Below are 20,540 nucleotides of genomic sequence, written 5' to 3' on the forward strand. Positions count from 1 at the left end.
TCCCCTTTGCAACATCAGCGCAGGCTGGGTTCTTCACAGTATTGCAAAAGCTTCTCCGAGTACCTTCCAGCACCCTGTCCACTTGGCTCTGTTGGGTGGCCTAGCACTCTGAGCTGGGGAGCAGGTGGCAGACTGGCATGTGGCATGTGGGCGCTGGGGTGCTCAGGACCTTCAGGACAGTGCCAGCTGCTCCCACTGCTTGGGACTGCCGCCAGTGGGGTGCGCAGGAGGGCCAGCAGCAGCAGTGAGTCCCACTGCAAGAACACAGCTTGCAGTTCTCTGGGACAACGGAGAGGGGTGAGCCAGGGCTGCTGGAGGAGGTCTTGGGGGTCTTTCCATCCCCTACACCCAGCCTGAGCTGAGCAGAGGGCAAGCCAGGAGAATTTGGATGTTGGAGAGACATGGAGGGATGGTCAGTGTCAGGATGGCGGTCCGGTTAAACAAGAGGAGGGTGTGTAGTAGGAGGTGGACGTGCAGCCAGTAAGACAGACACCCAACCCTGGTGGAAGCATGGCAGGTGGGCTAAAGTCTCAGCCACTCTGTTCACAGGCCAGATAGGCAGAAAGGTTCCCAAACAGGCAGGCAAACAGACACATAGATCCCTGGCAAGACAGACTTCTAGATAAGAGTCCCAGGGAGAGAGAGACTACAGCAGGACAGCTAGACAAATGGACAGATTATTGGACAGGTGGGAAGGTGCTCAGCCAGGCATCCAGAAAGACCTGTGTCCAGACACGTGGACACCCCTCCCACCCCACTTCCAGCCAACCAAAAGACAGCATTCCTCAAGGATAGACAGCCCCACAATTGTACAGAGACGGTTAACTCAATGGAGAGACATTCCACTACCCAGTCAACTAGCCAGCCAGACCTTCAGCTTGACAGACTTACTCTTTGCCAGTAAGACCCAGCCTATGAGAAAGGCAGGTAGGTCCTCAGGATAGACAGATGTCTCCTAAGCCAGGGGGACAGACGTGTACACCCCACCCTGTCAGACAAACAGACCCTCAGCCCCTAGTGGAACAGAAGATCTCAGAGTGCCAGAACCCAGTTGCTGGGTTAGCTGCCCTGCCTCCCAGTCATCACCAGAGGTGATACGGATGGCTCACTGACCCTCAGTGCTGCTCCCCAGGTAGCACTGGTTTCCAGTGATCACTGACATCCAATGACATTCACTACCAGCAGGGTCCATAAAGCCCTTTCTTGATCCCACAGTGGCTGTTCCCCCTTTACTCTGGTATCCACTATACCCAAATGACTGCCATTAGTATCCATGATTACTCAGGGACTCAAGTGTCTCTGTGACTCCTCCAGTGGGCCTCCATATTTTCTCAAAGTTCACTGATGCTTCTGTATCCTGCCACCCTGAGTCTCCAAGAAGCCATGAACATCCAAGAAATCTCAGTGATTCCACTGACATTCACTATTGAGCCCTGGTTAGGGGTCCTCAATGACCTTCCCTGACTCTTTTGACCCCTCAGTTATTTAGTAAACTAACATTCCAAGTCCCAATGGCTCCTCAGTTACTTTCAGTCTCTCACTGACCTCCCAGTGACAGCCATTGACATCCACTGACCGTCTCCATGAACCTCCAAGGAACTCTCACTGGCCTCCAATGAATTCACTATCAATGTCCATCCTCAGTGATCACTGCTGACCACCTCTGAACTCTCAAAGATGACAGTGATAAACCCTGAGTCAACAGTGACTCCTACTGACCCCTCAATAAGTGAAACTTCCCCATTAACTGGCTTTTTGACCTCTCAGTCACTTAAAGTGGGGTCAGCAACCCACAGCCTGCAGGACACACACACACACAAATCGTGACACATGAAATTAAAATTTAAAGTCCACAAAGTTTGGGACACAGCCATGCTCATTCCTTTACATGTTGCCTATGGTTGCTTTCACCCTGCATGGCGGAAATTGAGTAGTTGGGACAAGGACCAGAGACCCAAGCACTTTAAGAAACAGTTTGCCTGTTCTTGACTTAACACTGATGAATTAAGTCCACACTCCTCACCCCCGAGGTGAAGGATGGGCTAGCCCATCTACACTGGCCAATCCTTGGCAGGGGCCGTAGACTCCTCTCTGCTCTCTCCAGCCTCCCCTTGGTGGCCCTGGGAGCTGGGACAGCAGCTGTCCTCCAGTCTTCTCCACATTTTCTGAAGACAAGAGTGTGGGGACGAAAGAAAATAAGCCCCTTAAAAGCACTGAGAACACCTAGTTCCTTGGAACCCACTCCCAGAGCCTCGATTCTCAGTTTCCCAGAAGGTTTATGCGGGTTGAAATCCTCAAATTAGGACTGGATGCTGGCGCCCCCAGTTCATCCTAGCCCGACCCAGAAAAAGAAGGGACCTCAGGAAATACACGGATTCAGTCTTTCTCACATCCCAGGTGCCCGGGTGTCATTTTCCCCCGCGGCTACCTCCCCCGACCTCCCTCGGACCCCGCCGAAGCGCAAAGCGCGGGACGGTCCTCACCCGGGGTCCCCCAGGCAGGAGTTGCAGCTCGGTCTCGGCGACCGTCTTTACTCACAGCTGCCACGCCACCCCGGCTCGGATCCGGACACAGCCTAGCTCCCAGAAGACAGAGCCGGGGAGGCCGGGCGAGGGCGTGCAGCCATCCGCCCTGCCCGGGCGCGGACCCCGGGTCCAAGAGAGAGGAAGTGGCCATGGGACCATGCGGACTCAGCCAGCTCGCGCAGAGGCCATAAAAAAGGGAAGAGCCAGCGCAGGATCCACGTCCCTGACCCAGCCCGGGTGAACCAAGCGCTCAGGCAGCCGCCCCGGTCCGGGAGCCTGTAGGCGAGGCTGGGGCGGGCTCTGAGTGTCATTGGCCGAGGGGAGCGCCCTGTCCACCGCTGCGCACTGCCATTGGCTGGCGAGATCTGAGGCGGGGCCTCGGCCACCTCCCACGGAGTCTACACTAGGTGCGAGCGCGGAGCGCCACAGGTAGACTGGGCGTCGCTGGCCGGCAGCGCCATGAGCCGCAGCTTGGACGCGGCTCGGAGCTTCTTGGAGCAACTGGAGGCACGGGGCGGCCGGGAGGGGGCGGTCCTCGCCTGCGAGTTCAGCGTGAGTGGCCGAGTTGGCCGGTAGCGCGCCGCGCTTGGGCTCCTTGCCCTGGACGGTCCAGACGTCTGTTCTCCTGTGCGCCCTGCTGAGCTTTGCCTCTCTCTCTCTCTCTCTCTCTGTCTCTCTCTCGGCCTCCAGGGGCGTCTCCTCGCCTCGAGATCTCTCTGTTTTTCTCTCCCCAGCACCTCTCTCTGTCGCACTCTCTCCCTGTCTGTCTTCACCCTCTGCCAGTAGGGTCCCAGAGGGCGATGTCCACGGTCGGGGTCGGGCGGGGCCGCACACGCCCTCGGGTCCCTGCGCCCTTGCCGCGCTCCCGGAATCGTCCGGTTGCTGAGCAGGGCGGGCGCTCACCTGCGCTGGACACGCGACGCCCGGCCGCTCCAGGCGACCAGTCAGTCACTCCTGTGGTCCTGGGGAGGAAGAGGCTGGGGAAAGAGGAACCAAGAGGCCCCGCTGCGGCGAGGGTGTGGACGCCGGCTCTAATAGGCGTTGTGGCCTGGGGCGCTTTATCCGGTCCCTCTGGCCTCAGTTTCTCCTTGCGGGAAATGCGGACATTGATGACTCAACTGGCCTGAGGATTAAAATAACCAGTGTGGGTAAAAAGCGCATAGCACATCTTGAGCTCTCACTTTGTAGGCGCCTTTGTCACTAGTTATAAATATTCTAAACTTTACAATGGGGTAGTGCAAGCCGTATGTAAGGAATGCTAACGCAGCAGCGTCGTAGGCATCGCATCTACATGTACTGAGGTATTTTAAATATAATAACATGGAAGTGTGCTATGCAAATATGTAAATACAATATATGGTGACATCTCAAATTTAGAAATAAGTTTGGTAAATATATGTATGTATCTAATAAATGACTATATATCATTGAGTACAATAAAAATAGATAACAGAAACATTTATGAAATAAGTTGATTAATAAATAGAAAATATATAGTGAATATGTATAAATATGATTGTAAACTATAATTTACACAATAACATTAGTTAACTTCTTAAAACAATAGAATACACATAAATACAACATAGAATTATAATTTATCAAATAAGCAGTTATTGAAGTTCCTAAGTAATAAAATATGTAATAAATAGATAAAAGAAGTTTAAGATAAATCTAAATTTACACAAATATAAAAATAAATATCATATATAAGAAATGCATAAGAAATGCAAAATATGTAATTTATTCAATATGAAAATGTCCATAATAAATGTAAACATATAATATCCAGGTAGTACCTGACATCATGTCCATCCGGGTCTGGGTCCAGTCTGGAGCGGTAAGCGTGCCAGCTGCTGGAGGCCACCCTCCTGCAGGCAGCCTCCTGTACTTACAGGAGTTTGGGGGCCTCTCTAGGCCTTGGTTTCCTCTTCTATATAGTAAAAGTATTAATAGTGGTACCCACTACACTAGTGTGTCCACGAGGATGTAAATGACTTGATGGGCATAAGAACACTTAGAATGGTGGCTTGCACTCATCAGGGGGCTTGGTAGGTGTTACTTATTGTCATCATGATTATGAATACTTGATGATGGTAATGCTATTCACTAATTATAATAACGGAACAGTAGTAAAGCACCTATAGTATCTAGTTACATAAGTAATGTTATACATTATAATTCATATGCATTGTATATTGTCATATATTGTATATCACCATGTTTGTTATTTTAAATGCATAATATATTACAATTATTGTTCACAATACAATGTAAATACACATTGAGTGTACAGGGGGTAGATGCTCAGAGGTCTGAATTCAATACTCACTCACTGTGCCACTTCCTGGGTGGGACTTTCAGCAAGTCACTCAAACATGTGGTGCCTCAGCTTTCTCACCTGCATAATGGGGACGTCAATAAGAGTACCCACTTCGGAGGGACCTTGCAGGTGGTTCAATGCCCTCACACAGAGCCTGGCACAGAGAAGGCACTCTGAGTCACTACTATTATGGAACCATAATTAGCAGGCCCTGTGCTATCTGGGCACTGCACTCACCTCTCACAGGCCACGTGCCGTGTATCCCTGTGAGAGTCTCAGCGTCCCAGGACCCTGACCTGGCTCCTCTCTTGCTCTCTCCTCCCTCCCCCCGGTCTTCTTTCTGTCCTCCCACCAGGACATCCAGGCCCGCTCAGCCTCCTGGAAGACAGACAGCGTGTGTTCCACTGAGGCCGGCAGTCGACCAGAAAACGTGAAGAAGAACCGCTACAAAGATGTGCTGCCATGTAAGTCGGGGATGGGAGTGGGGGCCTTCTGGAAGGAGTCGGTGCTGCTTTGCATCCCCGCGCCACCACTGGGCCCCCAGAACTCTCCCTCCCAGGGCCTTGCTGTGGCTGCATTTCCCCCCCACAGTCTGCGAGTGCACCTCGATGGGGTCCCTGCTAGGTATGCTGTCCCCTGCTGGCCTTCCTCCGGGAGGCCGTCAAGGCCCCTGTCACCCACAAACTCCACGTTTCTCACCTCTCCCGCTGGCAGACGATGAGACACGCGTGATCCTTTCCCTGCTCCAGGAAGAGGGACATGGAGACTACATCAATGGCAACTTCATCAGGGTCAGGCTGGGCGTCAGGGAAAGGGCAGAGGTGGTGGAGGCACAGCGGGATCCCCATAGTGAACTTAGCCTTTACCAGGGCACGGATGGAAGCCAGGCCTACATCGCCACACAAGGACCCTTGCCTCACACCTTGCTAGACTTCTGGCGCCTGATCTGGGAGTTTGGGGTCAAGGTCAGCTTTGGGGGAGGGGGAGGTATGGCCAACATTCTGGGTCCTCCCTTGGCCCTGATAACCACACCCCCTAAACCAAATCTCCTCCCTTTCCCTTACCCCTCTTGTCTAGGTGATCCTGATGGGCTGTCAGGAGATGGAAAATGGGCGGGTAGGTGTCCTCATCCCCTAGAATGCATATCCTCGTGCAGAGAGGAGACAGGAGAAACCTTGCTAGCTCTTCCCTGATGCCATGACTCAATGGCCCAGTTCTTGGCGTGACCCTCTCTGTACCTCTGCTAAGCCCACTATTACTAACTTTAATTTTTTTGTTGATCTTTTTCCTTTTATTCATGGGGCTCAACCCCTCTCCTGCTGGTCTTCCCGCCCCATTCCATACCATAGACCATAAGGCCCTATAACTGTGGCTTCCCCAGTACAGCTCTGATCTCTCTTTCCACCTTTCTTCCCCTTATTCACTCCACTCCAACCACTCTGGCCTTTGTGCTGCCTCGGGTCCTATGCTTTGTTCCCACTGCCTGGGACATTTTCCCCTTGGCTTGCTCCATCACCACCTTGGCTCAAATGCTACTTCCTCAATGAGATCTTCCTGGATCTCACCCATTTGGAACTCCCGGCACTCTCACTCTCCTTCCCTTGTCCTACTTTCATGTTTTTCTTCACAGTTCTTACCAACTTCTAACATACAAGATAATCTACAAATGTGTTATGTATATTGTTTATTCTGTCTCCCTCATTAGAAGAAAAGTTCCATGAGGGCAGGGATCTTTGTTTTGCCCATTAGCATAAGTTAGTTACTTAAAGAATGCATGTCAACACTGAAGGCACATGGTTTCTGCATCCTGGCGTGCTCCATGGACAGGGCTGGGGGTGGGGTAGGTAATACCCCGGGATGGCTGGCTGATCATGGAGTCTGTACAATCTGTAGTGATGTAACTTCTTCATTCCTAATTTTGATAGTTGGTCGTCTGTCTGTCTCTCTCTCCTACATTGGTCTGGCAAGAATAAAGACAAGCAAACTTTAGTTGTACTAAATCTGTCCTGCTGCCTGTTTTTGTAAATAAAAATGTATAAGAACATAGCCACACTCATTTGTTTACATAGTGTGTATACCTGCTTTCATGCTATAATGGCCAAGTTCAGTAGTTGCAAGTTAAGTACATTGTATGGCTCACAAAGTCTAAACTATTTATTATCTGGCCATTTATAGAAAGTTAGGCAATCTCTGGGCTAGAGGCTTATCAATTTTATTATTTTTTCAAAGAAGCAGCTTTGAGTTTTATTCATTTTCTCTATTTTTTCATGTTTATTTCATTAATTTCTTCCCTTTATCATTTCCTTCCTTCTGGTTTAGGTTTAACTTGCTCTTTTTTTTTTTCTAGTTCCTTAAGCTTAGATAATAGATTTGTGATTTTTTTCACATATAAGTTTTTTTTTTAAATATTTATTTATTTCTTGGCTGCATGGGGTCTTAGTTGCGGCATTGGGGATCTTTTTGTTGCGGTTGCATGGGCTCTTAGTTGTGGTGCGCAAGCTTCTCTCTAGTTGTGGTGTGCAGGCTCAGTAGTTGCGGCATGTGGGCTCTGGAGCATGTGGGCTCTGTAGTTGTGGTTCATGGGCTCCAAAGTGCGTGGGCTGTAGTTGTGGCACATGGGCTCTCTAGTTGTGGCACGTGGGCTTAGTTGCCCTGTGGCATGTGGGATTTTAGTTCCCCGACCAAGGATCAAACCGGCATCCCCTGCATTGCAAAATGGATTCTTAACCACTGGACCACCAGGGAAGTGCCCACATATAAGTATTTAATGTCATTCATTTTTCTCTATGCACTGCTCTAGCTACATCTCACAAACTGGTATGTAGTGTCTTTTTTTTCAGTTAGCTCAAAATATTTTCTAATTTCCCTTGTGATTTCTTCTTTGACCAATGGTATTTGACCATGGCTGTGCTTAAGTTCCAAATATTTGGGGGCTTTTCCATATATCTTCCTGTTATTAATTTTCAGTTCCATTGTGGTCAAAGAACAACTTTATATGATTCAAATGTACTGAAACTTGTTTTGTGGCCATGAATGTGATCTATCTTGGTAAATGTTTTGTGTGCACTTGAAAAGAATGTGTATTCTGCTTTGTTGAGTGGAGTGTTCTATAAATATCAGTTAGGTCAAATTGATTGTGTCTTTTTGAAAGACACTTTAATATCTTCTATATCTTTACTGTATCTTATGTATCTTTGCTGATTTCTTTTCTCTAAATGTTCCATCAATTGCCAAGAGAGGAGTGTTGAAACCTCCAACTGTTCTATAACTGTGAATTAGGACAAGTTTCTCAATAGTATTATTCAAATCTTATTATTCTTACCTTTTTTTTTTTCCTTTTTGGCCATGTGGCATGTGGGATCATAGTTCCCCTGACCAGGGACCAAACCTGTGCCCACTGCACTGGAAGGGTGCCCACTGCAGTGTAAGGGCAGAGTCTTAACCACTGGACTACCAGGGAAGTCCCTATTCTTACTTTTTTTCATCTACTTGTCCTATTATTTGCTGAAAGAGGAGTGTTGAAATCTCTAACTCTGATTTTAGATTTATCTATTTCTCCTTTCAGTTCTGTCAGTTTTTGCTTCAGATATTTTACAACTCTATAATTGAGTGCTTGTACAGTTAGGATTATGTCTTCCTGATGAATCAATCCTGTTTTCAATATGTAATGTCCCTTTTATCTCTAAAAGGAAAAGGGTAATACCCCTTTCTCTGAAGTGTACTTTGATATTAATATAGCCATTTAAACTTCTTTAGATTAGAGTGTGCATGATCTCTCTATTTTAATTCTTTTACTTTTTATCTGTGTTCATTTTTATTTATTTTTATTTATTTTATTTTATTTATTTTTTTGGCTGCACCACAGAGCTTGCAGCCTCTTAGTTCCCTGAGCAGGGATTGAACCCATGTCCCCTGCAATGGAAGGGCAGAGCCCTAACCACTGGACTTCCAGGGAATTCCCCATTTTTATTTTTAAACTGTGTTTCTTATAGCTGGCATATTGTGGGTACTTACTTTTTTTTTATCCAGTCTGACAATCTCTGCCTTTAATTGGAGTATTTAGTCTTTAATGTGTCTAAATCTATGATTTTGCTATTTGTTTTCTATTTGTTCCATCTGTTCTTTGTTCCTTTCTTATTTTCTGTCTTCTTTTTTACTGAGAATTTTTATGACTCTGTTTCACAGTCATTATTCACTTATTAGTTATACCTCTTTGTATTATGTGCTTGTGTGCTTAGTGGAATGTGTACTTATCACAGTCTATGTTCAAATAATATTATACCATTTCATTTAAAATGTGAGAACTTTACAATACCGTATTTCAATTTTCTCTTTCCATGCTTCAAGCTATTGTTGCCCTAGGTTTGATTCTAAATTTAAAATATACTACACAACACACTGCTATTATTTTTCCTACAGATTATCTTTAAAAAAAAACAACTTTATTGAGATACAATTCATCCATCTAAAGTGTGCAATTTAATTGTTGTTAGTATATTCCTGAGTTATACAGTCATCGCCACAATGAATTTCAGAACCTTTTCATCACCCCATAAAGAAGCCCTGTATCTATTAGCAGTTATGCTGCATTTCCTACCAAACTCCACCCTAGGCAACTACTAATCTATTTTTGGTCTCTGTAGATTTGCCCACTCTGGACTTTTCCTATAACTGGAATCATACGATATGTTGTCTTTCATGACTGGCTTCTTTCAATAAGGCTGTGTTTTAAGGCTCATGTATGTTGTAGCATGTATCAATACTTCACCCGTTCTTATTGCTGCATAACATTCCATTGAATGGATCTACCACATTTTATATATCCATTAATGGATATATCCATTATATGTCCATTTTATATATCCATGCCAGGATGCAGAAACCATGTGCCTTCAATGTTGACATATATTCTTTGAGTAACTAATTTATGCTAATGGGAAAAACAAAGATCCCTGCCCTCATGGAGCTTTTCTTCTAATCAGTAAAAAGTGATTACTTTATAGAATTTGAGCTGTTTCCACTTTTTGGTGATTATGAATATTGCTGCTATAAACATTCATGTGCAAGTTTTTGTGTAGAAGTATGTTTTCATTTCTCTTGGATATATACCTAGAAGTGGAATTGCTGGGTCATATGGTAAACTCTATTTTTAACATTTTGAGGAACTGCCAAACTGTTTTCCACAGTGGCTATATCATTTTACATTTCAACCAGCAATGTATGAAGGTTCCAATTTCTCCACATTCTTACCAACACTTGTTATTGTCTGTCTTTTTCATTATTGCTATCCTGTTGGATGTGAAGTTGTACTCATTGGGTCTTTTTTTTTTTCAGTTGTGGTAAAATATACATAACATAAATTTTTGCCATTTTAACGATCTCAAGTGTACAATTTGGAAACATTAAGTACACTCACAGTGTTGCAAACCATTACCACTGTCCAATTCCAGAACTTGTTCATCATCCCAAACAGAAACTCTGTATCCATTTAACAGTTTCTTCCCATTTCCCCTTCCTGCAGCTGTTGGTAGCCTTTATTCTACTTTCTGTCTCTATAAATTTGCCTCTTGTAGGTACCTCATATCAGTGGAGTCGTACAATACTTGTTCTTTTGTGTCTGACTTATTTCATTTATCAGGTTTTCAAGGTTCATCCATGTTGTAGAGTGTATCAGAATTTCATTCTTTTTAAGGCTGAATAACATTTCATTGTATGTATGTACCACATTTTGTTTATCCATTCACCTGTTGATGGACATTTGGGTTGTTTCTACCTTTTGGTTATTGTGGTAGTGCTGCTATGAACATTAGTGCATAAGTATCTGTTTTGAGTCCTTGTTTTCAATTCTTTTGGGTAGTAGAATTAATTACTGGATCGTATGGCAATTCTGTGTTTAGTTTTGTTGTTGTTGTTGTTTTCCACAGTGGCCGGACCACCCTATATTCTCACCAGCAATGCACAAGTGTTCCATTTTTCCATACACTCACCAAGACATGTTATTTTCTGTTTTCACTTTTGTTTTTATTAGCCATCCTAATGGATGGGAAGTGGTATCTCATTGCAGTTTTGGTTTGCATTAGCTTAATGAGGTGGATTTGTGGATTTCGTTTGCATTTACCAAACATCTTTTCACGTGCTTATTTTTCCATTTGTATGTCTTCTTTGGAGAAATATTTGTTTCAGTCCTTTGCCCATTTTTTAATTGGGTTATTTGTCTTTTTATTATTGGGTTGTAAGAATTCTTCTGAATACAAGTCCCTTATCAGTATATGATTTAGAAATATTTTTTTCCATTGTGTGGGTGTCTTTTCATTTTCTTTATAGTGTCCTTTGAAGTACAAACACTTTTTAATTTTGAAGACTTCCAATCTATTGTTTTGATGTGCTTTTGATGTTGTATCCAACAAGTCATTGTCTAACCAAAGGTCAAAAATATTTACTCCTATGTTTTCTTCTAAGTGTTTTATAGTTTTCTCTCTTATGTTTAGGTCTCTGATTCATTTTGAGTTAATTTTTGTATATGGTGTAAGACAGCGGTCCAAATTCATTCTTTTGTTTATAGATACCTAGTTGTCCTAGCACCATTTGTTAAAAAGACTGTGCTTTCCCCATTGAATGGTCTTGGTACTTTGTTGAAAATCAATTGAGTGTACACGTAAAGGTTTATTTCTGGACTCTCAATTCTATTCCATTGATTGACATGTCTATCTTTGTGCCAGTACTACATGGTATTGTAGGTTTGTGGTAAGTTTTGAAATCAGGAAGTGTGAGTCCTCCAAATTTGTTCTTCTTTTTTCAAGATTATTTTGGCTATTCTGGGTCACTTGCCATGAAGAAAAGAGTTAACATAGCCGGCAAAAATGCTTATGCTTAAAAAGAACTTCCTGAAGGTTTGGCTCTTGACTGGAAATTGGATCTCCAGTAAGAGTGGTTCACCATGCTTAAACTGTTTATACAAACAACGTGTCTATGTGACAGTAGGTTTATGTGAACACCTGCTTTCCCTCTGGGAGTCTGAAGTTTTGTCACATGCTAGTCAGAGGTGCCTACATACCACATAGAGTCCCCCAGTAAAAACCCTGGGCACTGAATTCCTAAATGTCCCTGTGGACATTTCACACGTGTGGTCACAACTCATTCTGGAGGAATTAAGCACATTCTATGTGACTCCACTGGGAGAAGACCCTTGGAAGCTGGCACCCTGTTTCCTGCAGACTTCACCCTGTGCGCCTTCTCCCTTTGCTGTTTTATCCTGTAACCTTTCATTGCAATAAATTGTAGCCACAAGTACAACTCTATACTGAGTCCTGTGAGTCCTCCTGTTGAATGATCAAACCTGAGGGCAGTCTTGGGAATCCATAACACATTTATTAATGTTAACATATTGTTTATATATTAATGTAAAGATCAGCTTGCCCATATCTTCAAAAGCCTTCTAGGATCTGATAAGGATTTCATTGAATCTATCAATTCTGGGGGCGGGGGGAGGTATTGCAAATAATAGTTTTTTTAATATGAAAATACAGTTGATTTTTCTGTACTGATTTTGTATCCTGCAACCTTGCCGAACTCGATTAGTTCTAATAGTGTGTGTGTGTGTGTGTGTGTGCATTCTTTAGGGTTTTCTCTATATAATATCATGCTATCTGCAAGTTGACATACTTTTGTTTCTTCCTTTCCAATCTGGGTAACCTCCCTTCCTTTCTTTCTTCTTCCTTCTCTCCCTATCTTTTTTCTTTCCTTTCCTTTCCTTTTCTTTTCTTTTTTCTCTCTCTTGCTTCCTCCCTCCCACCTTCCCTCCTTTCCTTCCTTCATTTCTTTTTCTAATTGCACTGCCTACAACTTCCAGTACAAAAAAGTGCAAACATTCTTGTCTTGTTCCTGATCTTAAGCGCAAAACATTCAGTCTTTCACCATTAAGTATTAGGTTAGCTGTAGGTTTTGGTAGATATTTTTTGTTGTTGTTGGTTTTGCTTTTTAAATCAAGATGGGGAATTTACTTTCTATGTCTAGTTCCTTTCATGTTTTTATATGAAAACGTATTGGATTTTGTTCAGATTTTTTTTCTGCACCTATTAAGTTGATCATGTGTTTTTGTTTCATTTTCTATTATTATGGGATATGATATTGATTGACCTTCATATATTGATTTTCATATATGTGTTCCTGGGATTAATCCCACCTGATCCTGTGTAAAATCCTTTGTTAATATTGTGTTGAGGATTCTTCTGTCTATATTCTTGAGACATTGCTTAGTAGTTTTCTTTTCTTGTGTTATCTGTCTGGTTCTGGCAGCAGAGTAATACTGGTCTCATAAAATATGTTGGCAAATGTTCCTTCAATTTTTTGGAAAAGTTTGTGAAGGATTGCTATTAATTCCTCCTTTTTTGGTAAAATTCACTAGATTATCTTTTAAAGATGTTAAAAATGAGAAATACCTTTTACATTTAGCTACATATTTACCTTTTTCTTTACTCTTCATCCCTTTGTATAGGTCTGTATTCCACCTGGATCCTGTTGTATGAAAAGCTTACTTTAATATTTCTCATAGTGCTGTTTTACTGTGACAAAGTCTCTCAGCTTTTGTCTGAAAGTTACTTTTTTTTAATTTCAGCATTTTTGGGGTGTCACAGCATTGACCTCTGGCTCACGGAGTTTCTGACAAAATTCTGCTGTCATCCTTATTCCTCAGTATGTAATGTGTCTTTTTTATGTGTGATGCTTTTAAGATTTTTTTCTTTATCATCGTTTTTCAGCAGTTTGATCATGAGCTACCTTGGTGTGGCTTTCTTTATGATTACTCTCCCTGTGGTTCATTGACCTTCTTGGATCTGTGGGTTCATAGTTTCATCAAATCTGGAAAATTTTCCAGCTATTGTTTATTCAAAAATAGTTTCTATTCTCCCCTCTCCTCTCCTTCTGGACTCCAGGTACACATACATTAGGCCACTTGATATATATTTCCACAGGTATCTGATTCTCTGTTAGTTTTTTTCCCCATTTTTTCTCTCTCTTTTTCATTTTGAATAGTTTCTATTGCTATGCCTTTGTGTTCACTGATCTTCTGGTGTCTAATCTGCTATTAGACAGTGAATTTTTTTTCATATTCTTTTCCATTATGGTTTATCACAGGATATTGAATATACTTCCCTGTGCTCTACAGTAGGACCTTGTTGTTTATCCGTCCTATTTATACTAGTTTGCATCTGCTCATCCCAACTTCCAATCCATTCCTCCCCACTCCCTTGCCCACAGCAACTCCAAGTCTGTTCTGTATCTCTGTGAGTCTGTTTCTGTTTTGTAGATAAGTTCATTTGTGTCACATGTTAGATATTTAGGGATATCCTATGGTATTTGTCTTTCTCTTTCTGACTTACTTCCCTTAGTATGATAATCTCTAGGTCCATCCATGTTGCTGCAAATGGCATTATTTCATTCTTTTTTATGGCTGAGTATATTGTATATATATATATACCTCGTCTTCTTTACCCATTCATCTGTCGATAGACATTTAGGTTGTTTCCATGTCTTAGCTATTTTGAGTAGCGCTGCTATGAACACAGGGGTGCATGTATCTTTTCAAATTATAGCTTCGTCCGGATGTATGCCCAGGAGTGGGATTGCTGGATCATATGGTAACTCTATTTTTAGTTTTTTGAGGAACCTCCATACTCTTTTCCATAGTGGCTGCACCAATTTACATTCCCACCAGCAATGTGGGAGGGTTCCCTTTTCTCCACACCCTCTCCAGCATGTTATTTGTAGACATTTGCATGATGGCCATTCTGACCAGTGTGAGGCGGTACCTCATTGTAGTTTTGATTTGCATTTCTCTAATAACTACTGATGTTGAGCATCTTTTCCTGCGTCTTAGACAGTGAATTTTTTATTTCATATATTTTATTTTTCCTCTCTAGAAGTTCCATTTAGGTCTTTTTTATATCTCTTATTTCACTTTCATCCCTTTCGTGGTTTCCTTTTCATCTTTGAACATATTTATAATATTTATAAAGGCTGTTTTGAAGTCTTTGTCTGCTTGTTTCCTCATCTCTATTGGGTCTTTTTCTGCTGCTTTTTCTCCTGGGTATAGGTCATATTTTCTTACTTCTTTATATGTCTAGTAAATTTTTATTCGATGCTCAATATTTTAAATTTTACAAAAGTAAGTTTTGGATTTTGTTACCTTCCTTTAAAAAGTGTTGGACTTTTTGTGGAAGGCAGTTAAGTTACTTTTAGATATTTGATCATTTTAAGGTTTGTTTCTAAGCTTTTTTAGGGCGAGTCTAGAGAAGCCTATTCTAGAACTAAGTTCTTCTACTTTCAATGTTTGATCCTTCAGGTTCCCTACTGAATGCCCCTTTTAATCACTCAAGTCTCTCCACTGTGGCTGGAGGAAATGTAAATTATTTCTGTCCCACCGTGAGCCCCAGGAAATGTTCATCTTACAGTTCCCTAGCTATTATTCCTTCACGGGAAGTTATTCCGTCCTAGCTTCATGGGGTTTCGTGTCATATGTGCCCAGATCATTATTCAGCTAAAGACTTAAGGGGACCCCTATGCAGACTTCTGGAGTTCTTTGCTTTTGTTTGCATAGTGCTGTTCTCTCAAGACCTCTGCCTTGGCCTCCCCGAGCCAAGATCTCTGGTTCCTCAACTCAGTGGGCTCATCAAACTCTCCACGTTCTGCAGCCTGGTTACTGCCTCTTGGCAGTAAGTTGGGGAGGTCACACCGTTTGACTCATGTGTTTCCCGTTGTTCAATGATCACAGTCCTGCAAGGCTGTGGACCAGTGTCTGAAAATAGTGGCTCATATATTTTGTCCAGGTTTTCAGTTGCTTTCAGAAGGAGAATATTCTGGACTGTCTTCCTCCTGCACAGTCAGAAGCTCACATCTCCATTGAGTCTGTCTGTGTTTAGTCTGATGAGGTTTTGCCGCCTGGCCTCCTTTGAAGCTTCAGCTGTCTGTGCTTCCACCAGCAACCTGGGCTGTCCCGTGCGGGGTGTGCACGTGTTGATCTGAACTCTGAGACAGACTCCGCCTCTTCACTCTCTGCCCTTTTCCCCTTGCCTTTTGCAGAAAAAGTGTGAGCGTTATTGGGCCCAAGAACAGGAGCCACTGCAGATTGGGCTTTTCTGCATCACTCTGGTGAGCTGGGGCAGAGGTGGGAACAGCACTTTATGAAGTCTTGGATGTTGTGGAAGATTTCACAGATGATTCTGAGTGGAAAGCTTTTGGGCTGGGCCTGAAAGGATGAACAGTTTTCCCACAGTCACCCTCACACTACAGGGAGCGCTCTGGTATTAGCATGGCAAATAGTCAGAACTCATTATACACTTTTTGCATTTTAACTACTATCATGGTTATCTCTGTAAATGTTCATGTGCCTGGTTAGGTTCTTAAAATTCTTATTTCCCTTACCCTTTCAAAAGAACTCAGGAAAATCTCTCATAAATCATAAATACAATTGGTATTGAATAAATACAATGAAACTTGTTTTAGAACAAAAGATGTTTCTTTGTTTCACTGTAAATGAGCTTGTTGGATGTTTAATCATAGTTCCTCTTTCTCCCCTTTGTGAAATGTTCCCTTTACAAAAGCCATGGGAGATATTCGGGCTAAATGAATTTTTAAAAATATGTTGTTTGTATTTGATTTTTCTTTTGTTTTTTTTGGGGGGGGGGCATGCTGCATGGCTTGCAGGATCTCAGTTCCCTGACCAGGGATTGAACCCAGGCTACGGCAGTGAAAGCCCAGAATCCTAACCACTAGGCCACCAGGGAACTCCCTGTATTTGATTTTTAATCAGAAACACTTTGTTTTTTTGTAAATATGTCTTTTGGCACCTGTGATCTTTGTTCTCTGCCCTCTTCTCACATGCCCCATATCCACAGACAAGGGAGACATGGCTGAATGCAGACATCACGCTCAGGACCCTTCAGGTCACCTTCCAGAAGGTACTGAAAGGGGAGGAGACTCCCACATAGGGAGAGCTGTTTCCTGTCTCTGTTTTCTCATCTGTAAAATGTGCATTAACAATAGTACCCATCTCTTCAGTTATTATCTGTTGCATTTAAATGGAGGATGTGGAGAACTAGTGCTGACATGTATTAGGGGCTCAATAAATGCTTTTCTTTCTTTATTCATTCTTTGCCCCTCATTTCCTGTGTTTCAGGAATCCCGCTCTGTGTACCAGCTGCAGTATATGTCCTGGCCAGACAGAGGGGTCCCTAGCAATCCCGACCACGTGCTCGCCATCGTGGAGGAAGCCCGGCGCCTCCAGGGATCTGGCCCCAGCCCCCTCTGTGTCCACTGCAGGTTTAGGAAAATGGGCTTTATGGGGGTCTGGTGAGACAGAGGGGATGGTGGTGGGGAGGGGGACAGGGAGGATAGTGCAGGGCTTGGAGCCAGTCTTACAGTCTGAGTGCCTGATTCAAGAAACCTGAGGCCACACTTGCTCAAGTTGCAGCTCAAATGGTTAGTATTTATTGAGCACAGACTGTCTGCTAGGGAGTAAGTACACAGTTGATGCTCAACAAATATAAGCAATTAGAAAGGTTTTCCCTTCAAATTATAACCTGGGATTCTGGGAATCAAAAAGTGCTGCAGGGGGCTTCCCTGGTGGCGCAGTGGTTGAGAGTCCGCCTGCCGATGCAGGGGACACAGTTTCGTGCCCCAGTCTGGGAAGATCCCACATGCCGCGGAGTGGCTGGGCCCGTGAGCCATGGCCGCTGAGCCTGCGCGTCCGGAGCCTGTACTCCGCGGCGGGAGAGGCCACAGCGGTGAGAGGCCCGCGTACTGCAAAAAAAAAAAAAAAAAAAGTGCTGCAGGGGACACTCCATTAAGGCCCTCACCCCCAGCCCCAAATGCCCCCTTTAAAAGGGGTAGCAGGCAGGCCCTGACCGAGCTCACTCTGATTCTCACTTGTCAGTGCGGGCTGTGGGCGAACAGGTGTCCTGTGCACCCTGGATTATGTGAGACAGTTGCTCCTGACGCAGGTATGAAGAGGGCATACAAGCGCAGTGTGGGCCCTGTGCCTAGGAGGTCCTGCTCAAGTGCCCATCTCTCTGCCCTAGATGATACCACCTGACTTCAGCCTCTGCAGTGTGGTCCTCAAGATTCGGAGGCAGCGGCCTTTAGCCATACAGACAGAGGTGGGGGCCAGGTCTCCTCGTTCCAAGGACATATCCCTCGTGTTCTGGTCTTCCCCTCTCGATGACCCCTGTCCCCTGCACCACCCCCTCAGGAACAGTACAGGTTCCTGTACCACACAGTGGCTCAGATGTTCCTCTCAGCGCTCCAAGATGCCAGCCCTCTCTACCAGAACGTCAAGGAGGTACCAAGGCCGCCTTCCAGTCCTCAGAGACCAGGACCCAGGGCAGAGGTCTATGGCCACCACCAGCGCCAGCATGCAGCCCTTGGACTCCCTCCAGGAGCAGGGACTGACGCACTATGATATCTACCTTTGTCCTCCTCCTTATCACTGTCCCCTCTTAAGCTTCCCCCACAAGGAGCCTGACCAGCGTCCTCCGAAGCCTCACGCCTCTCCCTCCTGCCTTTCCCCAGAGCTGTGCCCCACTCTACGACGATGCCTTCCCCCTCCGGACCTCCCACACCCTTCTTGCCATAGCCTGCCCAGCCGCCGGGGTCCTCAGGTAACCAGCCCCCTCCCCTCAGTCTTCCATTTTCACTTCCTCGTCCTTGGAGGCTGGCCCTTTCCTCGCCCTTGAAACACCAGCCCCTCCCTTGCCGTTCAGTTCACCAAATATTCACTGGCCCGTTCTTGCAGCTGAGCTCTGGGAACCCTCCCCAAGATGATTCTTTAATCCCAGAGATCCCATTGCCTCTGCCCTCGGGCTAGCTCCCGATGTGAGCCCCCTCCTCGCTTTTCCACTCATTAATTCAGCAGATAGTTTTTGAGGCCACCCAACTGTAAGGCCTCATGTCGGGTGCAGCAGAGACTTCAGCCCTTGGTCCTTGAGACCGGCCCTCCATTGTGAAACTCTGCCTTGCTTCTCTTTAGATGTCACTTCCTCATTCATTTATTGAACAGACAACTACACAGAAATGACCAATCCTCAATACCAATACCTTGCCCCATTCACCTGCCAGGCTGGCCCCTTCCTTCCTTCATCCACCCAACCTGATGGGCGCTAGGGACACAGAAACGAGACCCCTTTCCCCAGAGACGCTACCACCGCCGCCTCCTCGCTCCGTAACTGCGCGCCGCCTCGGGCGGGAAGGAAGCCGGTGGTTTGCGTGCCGAGCGCGCTGCCCCCTCCCTCCCCAGCCTCGGCGCCGCCGCTTCACTTCCTCCCCACCCGCAGGAGCATCTCGGTGCCCGGGCCCCCGGGCCTCGCCATGGCCGACACGTACGCTGTGGTGCAGAAGCGCGCGGCCCCCGCGGGCACCGGGGCAGGGGCGGGCGCGCGGGCGCGCGGCGCGGAGGAGACGCCCCTCTACAGCCAGGTGACGCCGCGCGCCCGGCGGCCCCAGGCGCACGCGGAGGACGGCCGCGGGCCGCTGCCCGGCCGCGGTAAGTCGACGTGGCCCGGGCCGGGGGGGGCGGCTAGCCCCGACCTGCTCCGTTTCCCGACCCCCTGTGGCTGCGGTCTGGAGGGCCTGGAGGCCACGAGGACCCCCACCCCCCCTCCACCGCGTCCGGCCCGGTCACGCCCCGGAGGCTGACGTCCTGGCTTTCCCGGCCACGCCTTTGGGACAACCGCCGGTCCTCTGGTCACGCCCGGAAGCGTCCCGGGCCAAACCGCGGTCTCTGGCCCGACCACCTAGTCTGGGCGGAGGTCTCCGATTTGGTCACGCCCCTGGCCACGCACCCTCCCGCTGGGCCCCGGCGCCCAGCCCCCAGCTTGCCTTCTCTGGCCTGGGAGGATGCGCATTTGCCTCCGAGTGGCTCTCCGGAACTTCGAGGGCCGGCCTGAGCCGATCTGTTAGGTGGTTTTCTGCCCGCAGTTCCTGTTGACCAAAGCCCAGCAGGGCCTGGCGCCTACGAGGACGTGGTAGATGGAGCTCAGACTGGTGGGCTAGGTAAGTCAGACAGCCTGGGTCGCTGGGACTCTCTGCAGTTTTAACTGAATCCCAGGCATCTGGGGCTTTGAGATGGTGGCAGGAAAACACACGCCCTCAGAGTCCTGTGCATGTGTCTGCAGCAAACCGTGAGGGCCTGGAGGCTTGGGGGTGACTTTCCACGAGTTGCCTACCTCTCCGCACCTCAGCTTCTCCGTGAGCCCTACGGTGCCCTTCCTTTTCCAGGCTTCAACCTGCGCATTGGAAGGCCTAAAGGACCCCGGGACCCGCCTGCCGAGTGGACCCGCGTGTGAGCGCAGCGCCCTTGCCTGCCTGTTGGGTGCCTGGTCCACGTGGGTTCCTGGACTGCTGAGGGCCGTGCTCTACACTGTGAAGTGCTGGGAATGGGGTTGCTGGGCTGCATCAAAATAAAAGTTTCTCAGTGTGGAAAATACGGGGGCTTTGCCTCAGTGATCATAGCGTTCAAGGCGTGAGGCTTGGGGAGGTAGCTGGTGGACGATGGCTGGTGAGGTTACCCTGAGCATATTCAAGAATAAATTCAACCCCAAGAGTCTGGGCAGGGCTCCCGGCTGTGAAGCGGAGGATGGACAGACAGGCTTCTGGAGACTGTCCCCTTCACCACTTGAAGGACTGGTTCATCTCAGTATCTG

General features: G+C 46.1%; 1 protein-coding gene across 1 annotated transcript; it reads left to right on the forward strand.

The window, feature by feature from the left end:
- Positions 1-2,984: 2,984 nt before the first annotated feature.
- PTPN18 (protein tyrosine phosphatase non-receptor type 18) lies at positions 2,985-20,285 on the forward strand (the record flags this gene model as incomplete). Its single annotated transcript, XM_079710581.1, has 11 exons — positions 2,985-3,077; positions 15,925-15,993; positions 16,740-16,802; positions 17,021-17,163; positions 17,777-17,843; positions 17,922-17,999; positions 18,092-18,181; positions 18,412-18,500; positions 19,173-19,381; positions 19,816-19,890; positions 20,116-20,285. The coding sequence occupies 11 exons, from the start codon at positions 2,985-2,987 to the stop codon at positions 20,181-20,183; spliced, it is 1,044 nt and encodes a 347-aa protein (XP_079566707.1). The 3' UTR covers positions 20,184-20,285.
- Between the last annotated feature and the right edge of the window lie 255 nt (positions 20,286-20,540).

Source organism: Hyperoodon ampullatus, assembly GCF_949752795.1.
Source record: "Hyperoodon ampullatus genome assembly, chromosome: 8".
Taxonomy (NCBI): domain Eukaryota; kingdom Metazoa; phylum Chordata; class Mammalia; order Artiodactyla; family Ziphiidae; genus Hyperoodon; species Hyperoodon ampullatus.